At 43.4% G+C, this 14,906-nt stretch overlaps 1 protein-coding gene across 5 annotated transcripts in view; it reads left to right on the top strand.

The window, feature by feature from the left end:
- The window catches only part of mast3a (microtubule associated serine/threonine kinase 3a), an 85,831-nt gene that overhangs the window by 45,871 nt on the left and 25,054 nt on the right, over positions 1 to 14,906 (top strand). For all 5 annotated transcript variants that reach the window (XM_083782540.1, XM_083782542.1, XM_083782541.1 and 2 more), the window contains 10 exons: positions 1,042 to 1,174; positions 3,788 to 3,858; positions 4,668 to 4,744; positions 5,311 to 5,519; positions 6,983 to 7,121; positions 7,923 to 8,055; positions 8,760 to 8,925; positions 11,821 to 11,922; positions 13,020 to 13,142; positions 14,313 to 14,428. In XM_083782540.1, coding sequence (XP_083638666.1) covers positions 1,042 to 1,174; positions 3,788 to 3,858; positions 4,668 to 4,744; positions 5,311 to 5,519; positions 6,983 to 7,121; positions 7,923 to 8,055; positions 8,760 to 8,925; positions 11,821 to 11,922; positions 13,020 to 13,142; positions 14,313 to 14,428 — 1,269 coding nt within the window. The remainder of the gene's footprint in view (positions 1 to 1,041; positions 1,175 to 3,787; positions 3,859 to 4,667; positions 4,745 to 5,310; positions 5,520 to 6,982; positions 7,122 to 7,922; positions 8,056 to 8,759; positions 8,926 to 11,820; positions 11,923 to 13,019; positions 13,143 to 14,312; positions 14,429 to 14,906) is intronic.

Raw genomic sequence — 14,906 nt, 5'->3', positions numbered from 1 at the left:
TGTGTCACTGCCCAGCTGACCCTCGTTGACACTCGTTAATATTACTTTGCATTAAGGCAATGATGTTGTGATTCTATCATTTTTACTGGGCTACATTTGGTTGTTTTAAGTCCAGAACAATATGACTGATATATAATTGAGACAAAATAGATTGGGAGCATTGTTTTTCTTTTTTTATGATAATCGATACCCAACCCTTTTGATTAAAAAAAAAAAAAACACTCCATGGGAGGAAAACAGCCATAGCAGATATGGCCCGAATTTAGCCCAATGAGTGTTTTTTTGTGCAAAACTAATGCTTGGAATGGATTCATAATCATGAAAACCCCCTAGTTTCATATGTCACATGCTACTTAAAGATTGATGAAATTTTGACTCCCACGGGAGTTGATTTCCAAAACTTTTAGTACATGTTATTTATTAGACACCTTTAGAAACACATTGGTGAATACATTTCTCTGTAGCGATTTGGTTCCCAGATTGGTCAAAAAACACCTGATAAAAAATCAGTGTTGTTTTTGGCAGCACATTTCTATTTTAGTTTTAGTCTTTGTCTCCTGAATAGTGTTCATTTAGTTTTAGTCACATTGTAGTCACCCGGACTGTTTTATTGTTAGTCTAGTTTTAGTCGACTAAATGTCATAAGATTTTAGTCGACTAAATCTACAGGTGATTTAGTCGACTAAAATGTATTTTGGCGGGCCTTGATGCCGTCATAATGACTGTTTTTACACTTGCTGAAAATAGCCGATCTACAAGCTCACAACGTGTCGCAGCTATTTTCAGCATGCAACCAAGTGTAAAATGATTTATACTGGATCTCTTGTCCACTAGTCCCTTCCTAACATTTTAGTCTAGTTTTTATTTGTTGACGAAATTGTCAGTATATTTAGTCTTAGTTTTAGTCATCATAGATAGTTTTCATTTAGTTTCCATTTAGTTTTCGTCAGTGGAAAAAGGTAGTGGACGAACATTTTTCGTTTTAGTTTTAGTCGACGAAAACAACACTGCTTACTATTCTGTGTACACGACGTCCGACAGGAGTTTGACCCAGAGGAGTTCTACCACCGCCTGGAGACGGCCGAGGGCCAGGCCAAGGGCAGCCAGGGAATCAAGACGGACATCCCTCGCTATATCATCAGTCAGCTGGGCCTCACCAGGGACCCTCTGGAAGGTATACCGCGTTCTTTCTTCTCTTTTTTTCTCCTTTATCCCACGATTTTTGTAACCCATTTTTCACCCCTGTGTCAATTATCTAATGTGTTCCTATGGGCTCTATACACACACCCTCCGCCAACCTGGGGAGAGCAACGGACTTGAACTCATGCTTCCTTCATGCGTGAGTGTCCAAGTTGCTCCTTTACACCTGACAGGGGGGAGTTTCCCTGGTTGGACGTAGCGCGTGGAAGGAACACGTTATTCCAACCAGTTCCTTTCCTCTCCATCAGGCGCCCCGGCTGGCCAGGGGGAGGCAGTTGGTACCTCGTTCTTTCACCCTGCACTTTGGATATATTCATCCATCCAAGAGAGCAACACAGAATATACACATTATGACCATATCAACCCCATTAACCCCCCCCCCCCCAAAAAAATGTCTTCTAAATCCTAAAAGCTTTCAGAAAAACCCATGTTTCTATGTCAGTGGTGCTCAACCTTTTTCATGTCAAGGACCCCTAAAATTATCTTTATTTGTCCGTCATCTGAAAATGTGTTGTTCCAGGGATCCCCCCCCCCCCAGAAGCAAAGATTTGAGCTAAAAGCGTTCGCTGTGAAAGAATGTTATATTCAAAGATTTGCGCCACATTTTCGCGATAAAAAAAAAAAGCAGATCTACAAGCTCGTAGCGCGGCACAGCTTGTAGATCTGCAATTCTTCAATAGCTAAAGTATAACATAATGCTTAAAACACCAAAAGGGGTTCCCCGTCCTGATAGTCAGGAAGTCGGGGTTGTGGAGATTTGGTATATAATCTTTTTTTATTGGCCTAAAATATTGTCTATATACAGTACATACATGAATCCACTTGATGACCTGCAATGTTTTAATAGGAGTTTCTTGTGACCCTACCACTAACATCCTATACAAGACAAACATGTCAAAACGTTCCTTATGCTTTCAGTAGCACGTGTCAAACTAGGGGGTTTTCATGATTCTGAATCCATTCCAAGCATTAGTTTTGCACACAAAAAAACACTCCTTGGGCTAAAAAACAGCCATAGCCACTTGCCCAAAATGTGCACCAAAATGTGCTGACCTCATCACATTTGTGCTGACCTCATCACATTTGTCACGAGAAGCTTAACCCATTTAGCGCTATCATTTATTGAAAAATTAGGACCTAATTCCCGCCAGCATTTTTTCCAGTCGCACTCTTATTTTGAAAAGCCACATTTTCAGTCGACCGGAAATGGATTATCCCAGCAAGCTCGACGGAGCCGAGACAGCCTTTGTTTACATGATCGATCTATGCCGGTGCGCTCCACATCGCCGGCTCTGTGCTGTCCAAGAAACGCTGTTTTGACCAAAATGCCATCTGGGACAAGGAATAGGAGATACAAGCGATTGAAAGCAACGGATAGAATGGATTATTATGGCGACGACGATCTAAGATGGACGATCCAGTGCTGTGCTAACAACACAGCTAGCTAACCGGCTAACGAAAGTATAGCAATTATGGTTCGGACGATCGAATGCACTGTAAAAGCGCAATTGACAAAGGTCTTCGGCAATGGCGGTATAAGTGTTTTAATGGCAGTGCGAGTCTAACATCATGTTCTCACAGATGTCATATCCCGGGGCATTGCATCTCCGTAGTATACCTCTGGCTTCAGAAAGCATTATTGTGGTGGTGTTCCTGGAGCCCCTCCTGTTATTGTGTCAGGATTCTGAATTCCCCCTGTGGTTTCCCCCCTAGCTGTGTGCTTCATTCCCCCTGTGGTTTCCCCCCTAGCTGTGTGCTTCATTCCCCCTGTGGTTTCCCCCCTAGCTGTGTGCTTCATTCCCCCTGTGGTTTCCCCCCTAGCTGTGTGCTTCATTCCCCCTGTGGTTTCCCCCCTAGCTGTGTGCTTCATTCCCTGGCCTGGCAACAATGCATGCGAGCGCTCCACCCACTCTGCTAAGTGTGCCACAGGCCGTTTGATAAGGGTACTAAAGGACTCCCTCGGCACACACACACACACACACACACACACACACACACACACACACACACACACACACACACACACACACACACACACACACACCATGGCCATGGTGGTTGTGCAGTATATGTCACTATGGTCAGATGGTGTGTAAATCTGCAACCTGATACATGAAAGCTTTGTGTTTTTGAGTGGTGCAACCACTCCAAGGAACAGCAATGTCCGTGTTAACCTATGTGTTAACAACGTATGTGTGTGGCTATGAGTACCAGTAGGGGAAAAATTGGCGCTGTTGTGCCAGAAACAGAGAGAGAGAGATAGTGTTGCACTGTTGCCTAGTGCTAATTACAGAGAGAGAGAGAGAGAGAGAGAGAGAGAGAGGGGGGAGGGGAGTTGCACCACTCAGTTCACACAGGTGTGATTCTTTTTTGAGGGCTGCAAGCCCCTCCTATATTCAGCTATAGTGTAGAGATTATTGTCCTAACACAAACCTTGAATGCCATTGACAATGGCAGATATGGATGCATAGGGTGGAACACAGCACAGTAGACTGACCTGGTGTCTGTTTTTCCTTTGGCAGATATGGATGCATAGGGTGGTACACAGCACAGTAGACTGACCTGGTGTCTGTTTTTCCTTTGGCAGATATGGTCCATTTGGAACAGACCAGCCCGGGCCACGGAGCAGCCAACAGGGATCATGATGACAACGGAGAGGTACTGTAAACTTTAGAACATTGTGGAGTCTTTTGAATAGTTTTCTTTTAGTTTTAGTCACATTTTAGTCACCTGCAATGTGTTATAGTCCACTAGCCAGAATGTGAACCCGGACATGTTGAGTACACCAATGTTTTATGTTTTAAATGTTGAGTATGGGTCCCCAGGATGTAGAAACTGCCGGATGCTAATTTATGTAGCATGTGACATGTCAAACTACTAGGGGGTTTTGATGATGCTGAATCCATTCCAAGCATTAGTTTTGCACAAAAACACTCCTTGGGCTAAAAAACGGCCATTAACTTTGACCCCTCTATCGCATGGAACTATTTTTTGGGCGTAGTGATTGGACACAAAAAACATAGTTCCGTGTGATAGAAAATAGAGATACAAAAATGTACAAAAGTTAGTAACAAAAAGCACTAATATTTTAGAAATAGGTCAACAATACAAATTACGTTCGTCTTGTGGATTAATTTACTTTTAAATTAAAAGTAAATTTTGTGGGGGGCACACGGTGGCCCTCTGTGCCCCCCACAAAATGACCAGAACTACTTAATATTTCACCAATACCAGAGCGGAACTCCCACCACGGGACTCGGGGCAATCAATTAATACAGTTGCAATCACTATATTAATGGCAAGTATTTCATACAGCTTAAGTAAAAAAAAATCGGAACTATCCCTGTAATATAACGTGTTACCGCATTTTCATGAGGACTGTGTGGAGAATTGACATTCGCAGGCATCGTACTAACTTAACTTTGTGTGCGTGCGTGTGTGTGCGTGTTTGTGTGTGTGTGTTTCAGGGTCGCACACCTCCACGCAGGAAACCACTGGAGAGTGACTTTGAGACCATCAAGCTAATCAGTAACGGAGCCTATGGGTGAGTTTGGCTTTGATGGACTGACTCTCTCTGTGGACCCTCAGCTTGTAGATCTGCTATTTTTGAAAAATCGTGAAAATGAGGGGGGGGGGGGGGGTGGTCGGTGGCCAAATAAATTCATATAATTCTGGGGGTCCTTGACATGAAATATTGAGTGCACCACTGATACAGAAACATAAGGTTTTTCAGAAAACTGTCAGGATTTTGAAGACACCCTTTTGGTGTTAACATTACGTTATGCTTTAGCTATTGAAAAATAGCAGATCTACAAGCTCATAGCGCGCCACGGCGCGCTACGAGCTTGTAGGTCTGCTATTTTTTTTTTAATCGAAGAACGACTGACATAGAAACATAGCCTTTTCAGAATGGGTTAAAACTCAATGTCTGCCAAGGACTTAATTAACTTCTTTTTTATCAAATTTTTTTTTAGAAAATAAATAAATATATATATATATATATATAGAAACTGGCAGTCAGGGCCTTTGTGCGCCCCCTAGTGGCGATGGAAGAGTTAATTAATGTGACTGACTCTTGTCCTCCCTCCTTCCTCCTCCCTCCTCCAAAAGCGCTGTGTTTCTGGTGCGCCACAAGGACACGCGGCAGCGCTTCGCCATGAAGAAGATCAACCGGCAGAACCTGATGCTGAGGAACCAGATCCAGCAGGTCTTCGTGGAGAGAGACATCCTGACGTTCGCCGAGAACCCCTTCGTGGTCTCCATGTTCTGCTCCTTCGAAGCCCGGAGGCACCTCTGCATGGTCATGGAGTATGTGGAAGGTACGGTGTTGTTGTTGGGGCGTTTTTTTTTTGCTCTTGGACTGTGTGCGGTGGATGTGCGTATGTTTTTTTTTTTTGGATCTCTCGCCTTTATTTTATATTTTTGAGCGGTGCAACCACTCCAAGGAACAGCAATGTCCGTGTTGTCCACCTATGTATGTGACGTTAATGAGCACGAGTATGACTATGAGTACAAGTAGGGGCGCTGTTGTGCCAGAAACACAGAGAGAGAGTTAGTGCTGTACTGTTGCCTGCTAGAGAGGAATACCGGAAGACTCGACCTGGTGCTTGCCCGTTTTTCCTCCCGGAATTGTCACCAGTGAGGGGGATAACTTTGTAATATGCTATTGGCTGTTTGTATTCTTTTTGGAAAAATATAAAAAGATACTCCTGTGGAAAGGCTATATTATTTTACTTATATTGACCCTATAAACAATTTAGTATTATTTAGTATATGTAAGGTTTTGCACACTCAAATGGTACCTCGTCAGATAATCCCCACATATCCTACAACAACTTCTGTGAACAGACTTCACTGTAGTAGCTTTTCATAAATTATATTTGTACTTAGGCTGTCTGGCTGTCATGAAAGTTTATAGTTAGAGAAATTCAAAGTCCAGCCGTCTGCTGTCCAGCCTCTCCCACCCCTCACATTGGGGAAAATTCTGGGAGGAAAACAGAAACGGGGCGAGTCTTCTTGTTACCCTAGAGAGAGAGAGAGAGAGGGGGGGGGGGGGGGAGAGAGGAGTTGCACCACTCAGTTCACACGGGTGTGATTTTATAGAGGGACAGACAGTAGGCTGACAGGAAAAGGGGGAAAGAGAGATGGGGGATGGTGACATGCAGAAAAAGGCCGTCGGTATCGGTAACCCGCGGCACACTGCCAGACTGGATTCACCAGCCAAAACCATGTTATGTTTAGCATACGACATCGTATAGAATGTTTAGCGTCCAATGCCGTCCATATACATGTCGGTGCTGTTGATTTTGCCAGCAATTGTTTTATTTTAGTTTCAGTCCTAGTCTGTTGAATGGTTTTTCATTTAGTCTCGGTCACATTTTAGTCACCCGGGATGTTTTTGTGTTACTCTAGTTTTAGTCGACTAAATGACATAAGATTTTAGTCGACTGAATCTAAAATCAGTTTGAAAATCAGTTAGTCTACTGAAATGTGTTTTGGCGGGCCTCGATGCCGTCGTAATGGCTGATTTTACACTTGCTGAAAATAGCCTCACAATAGCTCACAATGCGTCGCAGCGCGTTGTCCTGACATTTTAACCTTCGAAACCCTAGTTTTTGTTTGTTCACCAAATCGACAGTATATTTAGTCATAGCTTCCATTTAGTTTTCGTCAGTGAAAAGAAGGTATAGTCGACGAACATTTTGTCGCCATAGTTCCAGTCGACGAAAACAACCCTGGATAGCATGTTATTGTAATGTCCTCTGTATATGGCCTCCCCTAGGTGGTGACTGTGCCAACCTGCTGAAGAACATTGGACCTCTGCCTGTGGACATGGCGCGCATGTACTTTGCAGAGACGGTCCTGGCCCTGGAGTACCTTCACAACTACGGCATCGTTCACCGAGACCTCAAACCTGACAAGTGAGTCCACCTCCATCGAGCGGAGATTTTTTGTCGAGTTGATCGGTTTACTTTAACCCATTTTAGACCTGAGGACGATTCTACAAATGTCATCCAAGTCCATGTTTTGATGTCAGTCGTCTGCTGCTGACTCAGATCTGAACATATATTGTTCCAGGGACCCCCCTCCAGAAGCAAAGATTTAGGTTAAAAACGTTCGCTCTGAAAGAATATATATTCAAAGGTTTGCGACACATTTTCACGATTTTTCAAAAATAGCAGATCTACAAGCTCGTAGCGCGGCACTCGGTGCCGCGCTATGAGCTTGTAGATCTGCTATTTTTCAATAGCTAAAGCATAACATAATGCTTGGTATTCAGACAGCCAGCAATGGGTAAAACGCTCCCAAAAATAATGTAGTTTCTGTGACACATCTAGGGGCCGACAATCTGCATTCAAAGATTTTCCTAGTAGCTTTGTCATTGGTTGATTTGCTTGTCTACTTCCTGATTGGGTTAGTCATTTTGGGTTTTTTTCTTTTTCGACCAATGACAAAGCTTCTAGGAACATCTTTGAACGCAGATTGCGGCCCCTCTAGATGTGTCACAGAGACTACATTTTTACATTAGTGTTTTACTCATCGCTGGCTGTCTGAATACCAAAACATAAATAAAAAACAAAGTTTTCAGAGAGCATAATTGCAATTTTTTGCTATCCAGTTTCAGGGAGAAGCTTATTGTATTGAGACTTTTTTCCCCCCTTTCCAATGTGTTTATGGTTGTTTTTCCTAATGTTTGTGTGTTTTTCTCTTCTTCTTTTTAGTTTGTTAATCACTTCCTTGGGGCACATCAAGTTGACTGACTTCGGCCTGTCAAAGATTGGTCTGATGAATATGACCACCAACTTGTATGAAGGACATATTGAGAAAGATACCAGGGAGTTCATTGACAAACAGGTTAGCTCCTCTCCTCTCCTCTCCTCTCCTCTCCTCTCCTCTCCTCTCCTCTCCTCTCCTCTCCTCTCCTCTCCTCTCCTCTCCTCTCCTCTCCTCTCCTCTCCTCTCCTCTCCTCTCCTCTCCTCTCCTCTCCTCTCCTCTCCTCTCCTCTCCTCTCCCCTCCCCTCCCCTCCCCTCCCCTCCCCTCCCCTCTGTTATCTTTACTCAATGTATCTTTCCGTCCCAGTCTCATTTTATCTGACCGTCTGACAGCTTCACTTCCACTTAGTGCTCCATTTAGACCATGCGTTTCCATTAGGGCGGCCTTTGCTGAATGGGGTAGAGAGGCTGGCTAAAGCATAGCGTAATGCTAACACCAAAAGGGGTTCCCGCCCAAAATGGGTTCATACAAAGACAGAGAATTCTCGTCTTGGCACAGACAGGGTTTTTAAGCTCTATATACGAGAATTATCGAACGTGGCATCGAACGGTGCGTCACTGCTCCTAATAGTTAGGACGTCATGAATGAATGCAGAGGACACATTTCAAGTACGTAAGTTATGTATGTGCAAATGTTTCCCGGGGGACAGAAAAAGCCCCAAAGGCCCGGCCTGTGACGACCATTATTCCTATTATTATTCTTTCCTGTATCTAGGTGTGTGGGACCCCGGAGTACATCTCCACCAGAGGTCATTCTTCCATGTCCTCCTCCCTGTATATCTAGGTGTGTGGGACCCCGGAGTACATCGCGCCAGAGGTCATCCTGAGGCAGGGCTACGGGAAGCCGGTGGACTGGTGGGCCATGGGCATCATCCTCTACGAGTTCCTGGTGGGATGCGTTCCGTTCTTCGGAGACACGCCGGAGCAACTGTTCGGTCAGGTGGTCAACGGTGAGAGAGATCGGATTTCGTTGGTTGCATTAGCAGCACCGTTTAAGAGCCGAGGACGGGTTCTTACAAAATGTCTTCTAAATCCTGACAGTTGTCTGTTAACCCATTCTGACCGGGCACTCATTTTGGTGTCATGCTTTAGCTATTGAAAAATAGCAGATCTACAAGCTCATAGCGCGCCACCGAGTGGCGCGCTACGAGCTTGTAGGTCTGCTATTTTTGAAGGAAAAAAGGAATGAAATTTGCATATTTTACCCCCGTTGTCATGGTAATGAGAAAACTATTGGGTTTTTTAGTCTTGAAACCTATTTAATTGGATTCCTTGACCCTAAAAATATACACTTTGACACCAAAATTATTGTTATAGCTCTAACAGAAGCAAAGATATGGGGTATGGTGGTGTAATAGTGGGTTATTGTCGGCGGCCATTTTTAAAAACATGTATATTGTCATATAAATGAAGGGTGATGCAGCTTGTCTCTTTGGATAAATCTTTTATTATGACCCTAAGGTACTTCCATACCAAAGGGTTTCTCTGCATCATGACTTAAGTCAAATGTGTCTTAAATCTTCCACTACTTGTTAACGTTCTTAGCTTACGTATGATTCATGATAACTACTTTGTGTATGTATGCGATGTATTGCCATGCTTTTCTTTGTTCTTGCTTAATGTAAGTCGCTCTGGATTAGGAGCGTCTGCTCAATGCCTAAATTGTAATTGTAGATGACATTTTAGCCTTTGCATAATCCTGCAAGGTCGTCAAGGGTAGATGCATCATTTGCTGGCAGCGTGCACGCGATGTCTGGCACCGATCGGTGAAAGACACTCAGACCTTCTTCTAGACGCCCCGACGCCAACACTGCCTGCCTGCCACGCCCTAAAAAGCCAAGCCAAAGATAAATGATTAAAACCAATGTGCACCAACACAGAAGGGAGCCATCCGTCACCCCGTTGCTGTGTTAATGATATTGTTACTGATGGCTCGCGTATAAGCTGGGCCTAAACAAGTGGATCTCTCCCTCCTACGCTTTAGGCATGAAAACGCTAATAGTTTCATAGGCTTATAACCCATTTAGACCAGAGGACGAGTCTAAAAGAATGTCTTCTAAATCCTGAGAGTTTCCCGAAAACCCTATGTTTCTATGTCAGTGGTGCCTTTTCACATCAAGGACCCCCAGAATGATCTGTATTTGGCCGCATCTGAAAATATGTAGTTCCAGGGACCCCCCCCCCCCCGCCAGAAGCAAAGATATCAGTTAAAAATGTTCGCTCTGAAAGAATTTATATTCAAAGATTTGCGCCACATTCTCATGATTTTCCAAAAAATAGCAGACCTGCAAGCTCGTAGCGCGCCACTCGGTGCCGCGCTACGAGCTTATAGACCTGCTATTTTTCAACAGCTAAAGCATAACATAATGCTTAAAACACCAAAGTTTTAGCGTTCGTCCCAGGGGTGTGATTTGTCCTGTCGCACGTCGACCCAAGTCGACCCAAGTGCTTCAACTGGTTCAATTCAATGGCCCAAACCGCACCAATGATGCGGAGTTGCATGAGCGACCCCGTTAGTGCGGTTTGGGGTTTTATAGATTTTTTTTTTAAATGGGGTTGCCTTCACAATGTAGGCTGCCAAGGTCACTGCCACGTGCTGACTGTAGGGGGCGACCACGTCACAGAAGAACGTTATACTTTTAGCTATTAGGAAAAATAATTTTTTGAAATTGTGGCGCAAATTTTTTAACCCATTCTGAACGGGAACCCATTTTGGTGTTAGCATCACATTATGCTTTAGCTATTGAAAAATAGCAGATCTACAAGCTCATAGCGCGCCACCGAGTGGCACGCTACGAGCTTGTAGACTGACATTTTTAGAATCTGATCTCAGGTCAGAATGGGTTAATCAGACCAGTGTGTGTCCAGTGGAAACCTCGTATGAATCTGATCTCAGGTCAGAATGGGTGAACAGAGAGGCTTGTCATCCTCCTTTTGGTTTCCACCGCGTGGAGAAAAAAGAAAAGCGGACGAGAACGACGCACTAAATTCACAAAAAAAAAACACCACAAGACACGAGGAGGACATACTGTAACATAACATTATGGATTATATACTGTAACATAACATTATGGATTATATACTGTAACATAACATTATGGATTACATACTGTAACATAACATTATGGATTATATACTGTAACATAACATTATGGATTATATACTGTAACATAACATTATGGATTATATACTGTAACATAACATTATGGATTACATACTGTAACATAACATTATGGATTATATACTGTAACATAACATTATGGATTATATACTGTAACATAACATTATGGATTATATACTGTAACATAACATTATGGATTACATACTGTAACATAACATTATGGATTATATACTGTAACATAACATTATGGATTATATACTGTAACATAACATTATGGATTACATACTGTAACATAACATTATGGATTATATACTGTAACATAACATTATGGATTACATACTGTAACATAACATTATGGATTACATACTGTAACATAACATTATGGATTACATACTGTAACATAACATTATGGATTATATACTGTAACATAACATTATGGATTATATACTGTAACATAACATTATGGATTATATACTGTAACATAACATTATGGATTACATACTGTAACATAACATTATGGATTATATACTGTAACATAACATTATGGATTACATACTGTAACATAACATTATGGATTACATACTGTAACATAACATTATGGATTACATACTGTAACATAACATTATGGAACCCTCCGGTCTGTACAACATTTCCCGCTCATAAATCCAAACCTGATTGATGACGGCTTTCTTTCTTTCTTTCTTTTCTTTTTGGTTCCGTTTAGATGAGATCATCTGGCCGGAAGGGGAGGACGCGCTGCCAGCTGACGCCCAGGACCTCATCACCAGACTGCTGAGACAGAGCCCTCTGGAGAGGCTGGGGACAGGTCGGTTATACCCCCTCCTCACCAGCACATTTCTATTTTACTTTTAGTCATAGGGCTGGTATATTGCGTGTCTTAAGTACCAGGTCTTATTCCCTAACTTGAGTAAACTAAAGACCTGGAGTTAAGTTAGGTAATAAGACCTGGTACTTATGTACAAAATAGGTACAAAATACAGCCCTTAGTCTCTTGAAACGTTTTCATTTAGTTTTTTTAGTCACATTTTAGTCACCCGAAATGTTTTAGTGATAGTCTAATTTTAGTGGACTAAATGTCATAAGATTTTAGTCGACTGAATCTACAGGTGATTTAGTCGACTAAAAATGTGTTTTGATGCCGTCGTAATGGCATGCTGAAAATAGCCAACCTACAAGCTCACAATGTGCGTTGTGAGCCGTTGTGATTGGTTCAGAAACTTCAGACCGGTGTTTCATGTTGAAACCGTCTGAAACTTCAAAATAAACTGATCACCATTTCCGTTTCCCTACACCTTTAATCAGACCAGTGTGTGTCCAGTGGAAACCTCGTATGAATCTGATCTCAGGTCAGAATGGGTTAATCAGACCAGTGTGTGTCCAGTGGAAACCTCGTATGAATCTGATCTCAGGTCAGAATGGGTTATAATCAGACCAGTGTGTGTCCAGTGGAAACCTCGTATGAATCTGATCTCAGGTCAGAATGGGTTAAGCGATATTACACGAGAAGGGGTATTGCCACGACAGTGATGCAGGTCAGGAACGAGACGTAGTCGAGTTCCGCAAGCATCACTGAAGTGGCAGTAATCACCTTAAACCACACCCTCAAGTGTAATATTGCAATTATACAACAGTTACCCTTAAAACTAAGAAAATCCCTGAAAAAACACATTATTTTAATGACAGACGTCGCCACTACGACCACAAATGTCCCAAGAAACTATAGCTAGCCTATAAGCCACCCAGTTTGCTATAGCGCTCTGGGGAAAAAAACAGAGCAGCTGAATTCTTTGTTTCGATTAGGCATGGAAGTGGTGCTTGTTTGAAGGCTTGTTTCTTTCTAACCAATCAGATTGCTTCCTCGAAACGACCTGTTGTATAATGTGTCTTCTTCCCATCCCCCAGGGGGGACCAGCGAGGTGAAGATGCACATGTTCTTCCTGGGGCTGGACTGGACGGGGCTGCTGCGGCAGAAGGCCGAGTTCATACCGCAGCTGGAGACGGAGGACGACACCAGCTACTTTGACAGTGGGTGGCCCTCACAACCAGTGGCGTGCACAGTGGCGTCCCACTAGGGGGTGCTAGAGCACCCCCTAGTGGGTGCTAGAGCACCCCCTAGTGCCCTTTTGGCAATTTTGCTCTTAAAAAATAAAATAAAAAATAAAACGTTTTCTTTTTTTTCTTAATTTGTAGTGTGTGGACCATGCGGTGACATTGATCAAATCTTGATAAAAAACACTTCTACTATATTATTTAGGCCCCCCACAATCTAAAGCTATGTTTCTATGTCAGTGGTTCTTCGATAATAAAAAAATAGCAGACCTACAAGCTCGTAGCGCGCCACTCGGTGGCGCGCTATGAGCTTGTAGATCTGCTATTTTTCAATAGCTAAAGCACCAAAATGGCTTCCCGCCCCAAAATGTGCTGCCCTTTTTTTTCACTTGAGCACCTGCCCCTCTAAATGTCTGTGCACGCCACTGTACACAACAGCTTTACATGAACCCATTTAGGCCTGACGACGTTGAAATAAATAAAAGAATCTTCTAAATCCTGACAGTTTTCTGAAAATACCTCATGTTCCCGTATCAGCGGTGCTCAATATTTTATGTCAAGGACCCCAAAAATGATATGTAATTGGCCACCGACCCCCCCCCCCCCCCCCCCCCCCCATCTGAAAATATGTTGTTCCAGGGACCAGCAGAAAAAACGTTTGCTGTGAAAGAATATATATTCAAAGATTTGCACCACATTTTCACGATAAAAGGAAATAGCAGACCTACAAGCTCGTAAGTGGCGCGCTATGAGTTTGTAGGTCTGCTATTTTTCAATAGCTAAATTAGAACGTAATGTTTAAAACACCAAAAGGGGTTAACAAATAGCGGCTCTGCCAGCACCGTGTGTGCACTGTACGTGCACGCTCGCACACAATCACGCACGCACTCTTTCTCTCAGGTGGCTGAAAGCAACGCATACAAAAATGACATATTTGTGTGCGTGCATGCGTACATTTTTAGAATCTGATCTCAGGTCAGAATGGGTTAATCAGACCAGTGTGTGTCCAGTGGAAACCTCGTATGAATCTGATCTCAGGTCAGAATGGGTTAACATGACGACTGTGTGTGTGTGTGTGTGTGTGTGTGTGTGTGTGTGTGTGTGTGTGTGTGTGTGTGTGCGTGTGTGCGTGTGTGCGTCTCGCAGCCCGTTCGGAGCGCTACAGCCACCTGGACTCCGACGACGACGACGACGAGACCAACGACGACGAGTCGTCCCTGGAGCTGCGGCAGTTCTCCTCCGTCGCCCATCGCTTCAGCAAGGTACCTACTGTACCTACTGTACTTACTGTGCCTAGTGTACCTAGTGCACACCGCCCCCCCCCGCGTCCTCCAGCTACCGCCCAGGGACGTGCACACATAGACACCAAAGCCCCCTTTGACCCGTCTGTAAAGCAACGGCCCTCTCCAGACCATGGATGCAGCGTTTATTATTAGCGGTCTCCTGAACTTGAACACAGTATTTTTGCGTTGAACACATTTTGTTTAGAAATCCATGTCGTTACACACACACCTGCATCTCCACTAGCTTAACCCATTCTGACCTGAGATCAGATTCATACGAGGTTTCCACTTGGACACACACTGGTCTGATTAATCCATTCTGACCTGAGATCAGATTCTAAAAATGTCAGTCGTTGTTCGATTTTTCAAAAATAGCAGACCTACAAGCTCGTAGCGCGCCACTCGGTGGCGCACTATGAGCTTGTAGATCTGCTGTTTTTCAATAGCTAAAGCATAA

The sequence above is a fragment of the Protomyctophum parallelum genome (genome assembly GCF_964188405.1).
Source record: "Protomyctophum parallelum genome assembly, chromosome: 14".
Lineage (NCBI taxonomy): Eukaryota > Metazoa > Chordata > Actinopteri > Myctophiformes > Myctophidae > Protomyctophum > Protomyctophum parallelum.
Note: the sequence above shows the minus strand (reverse complement) of the source record. Positions and strands in the feature narration are given on the sequence as shown.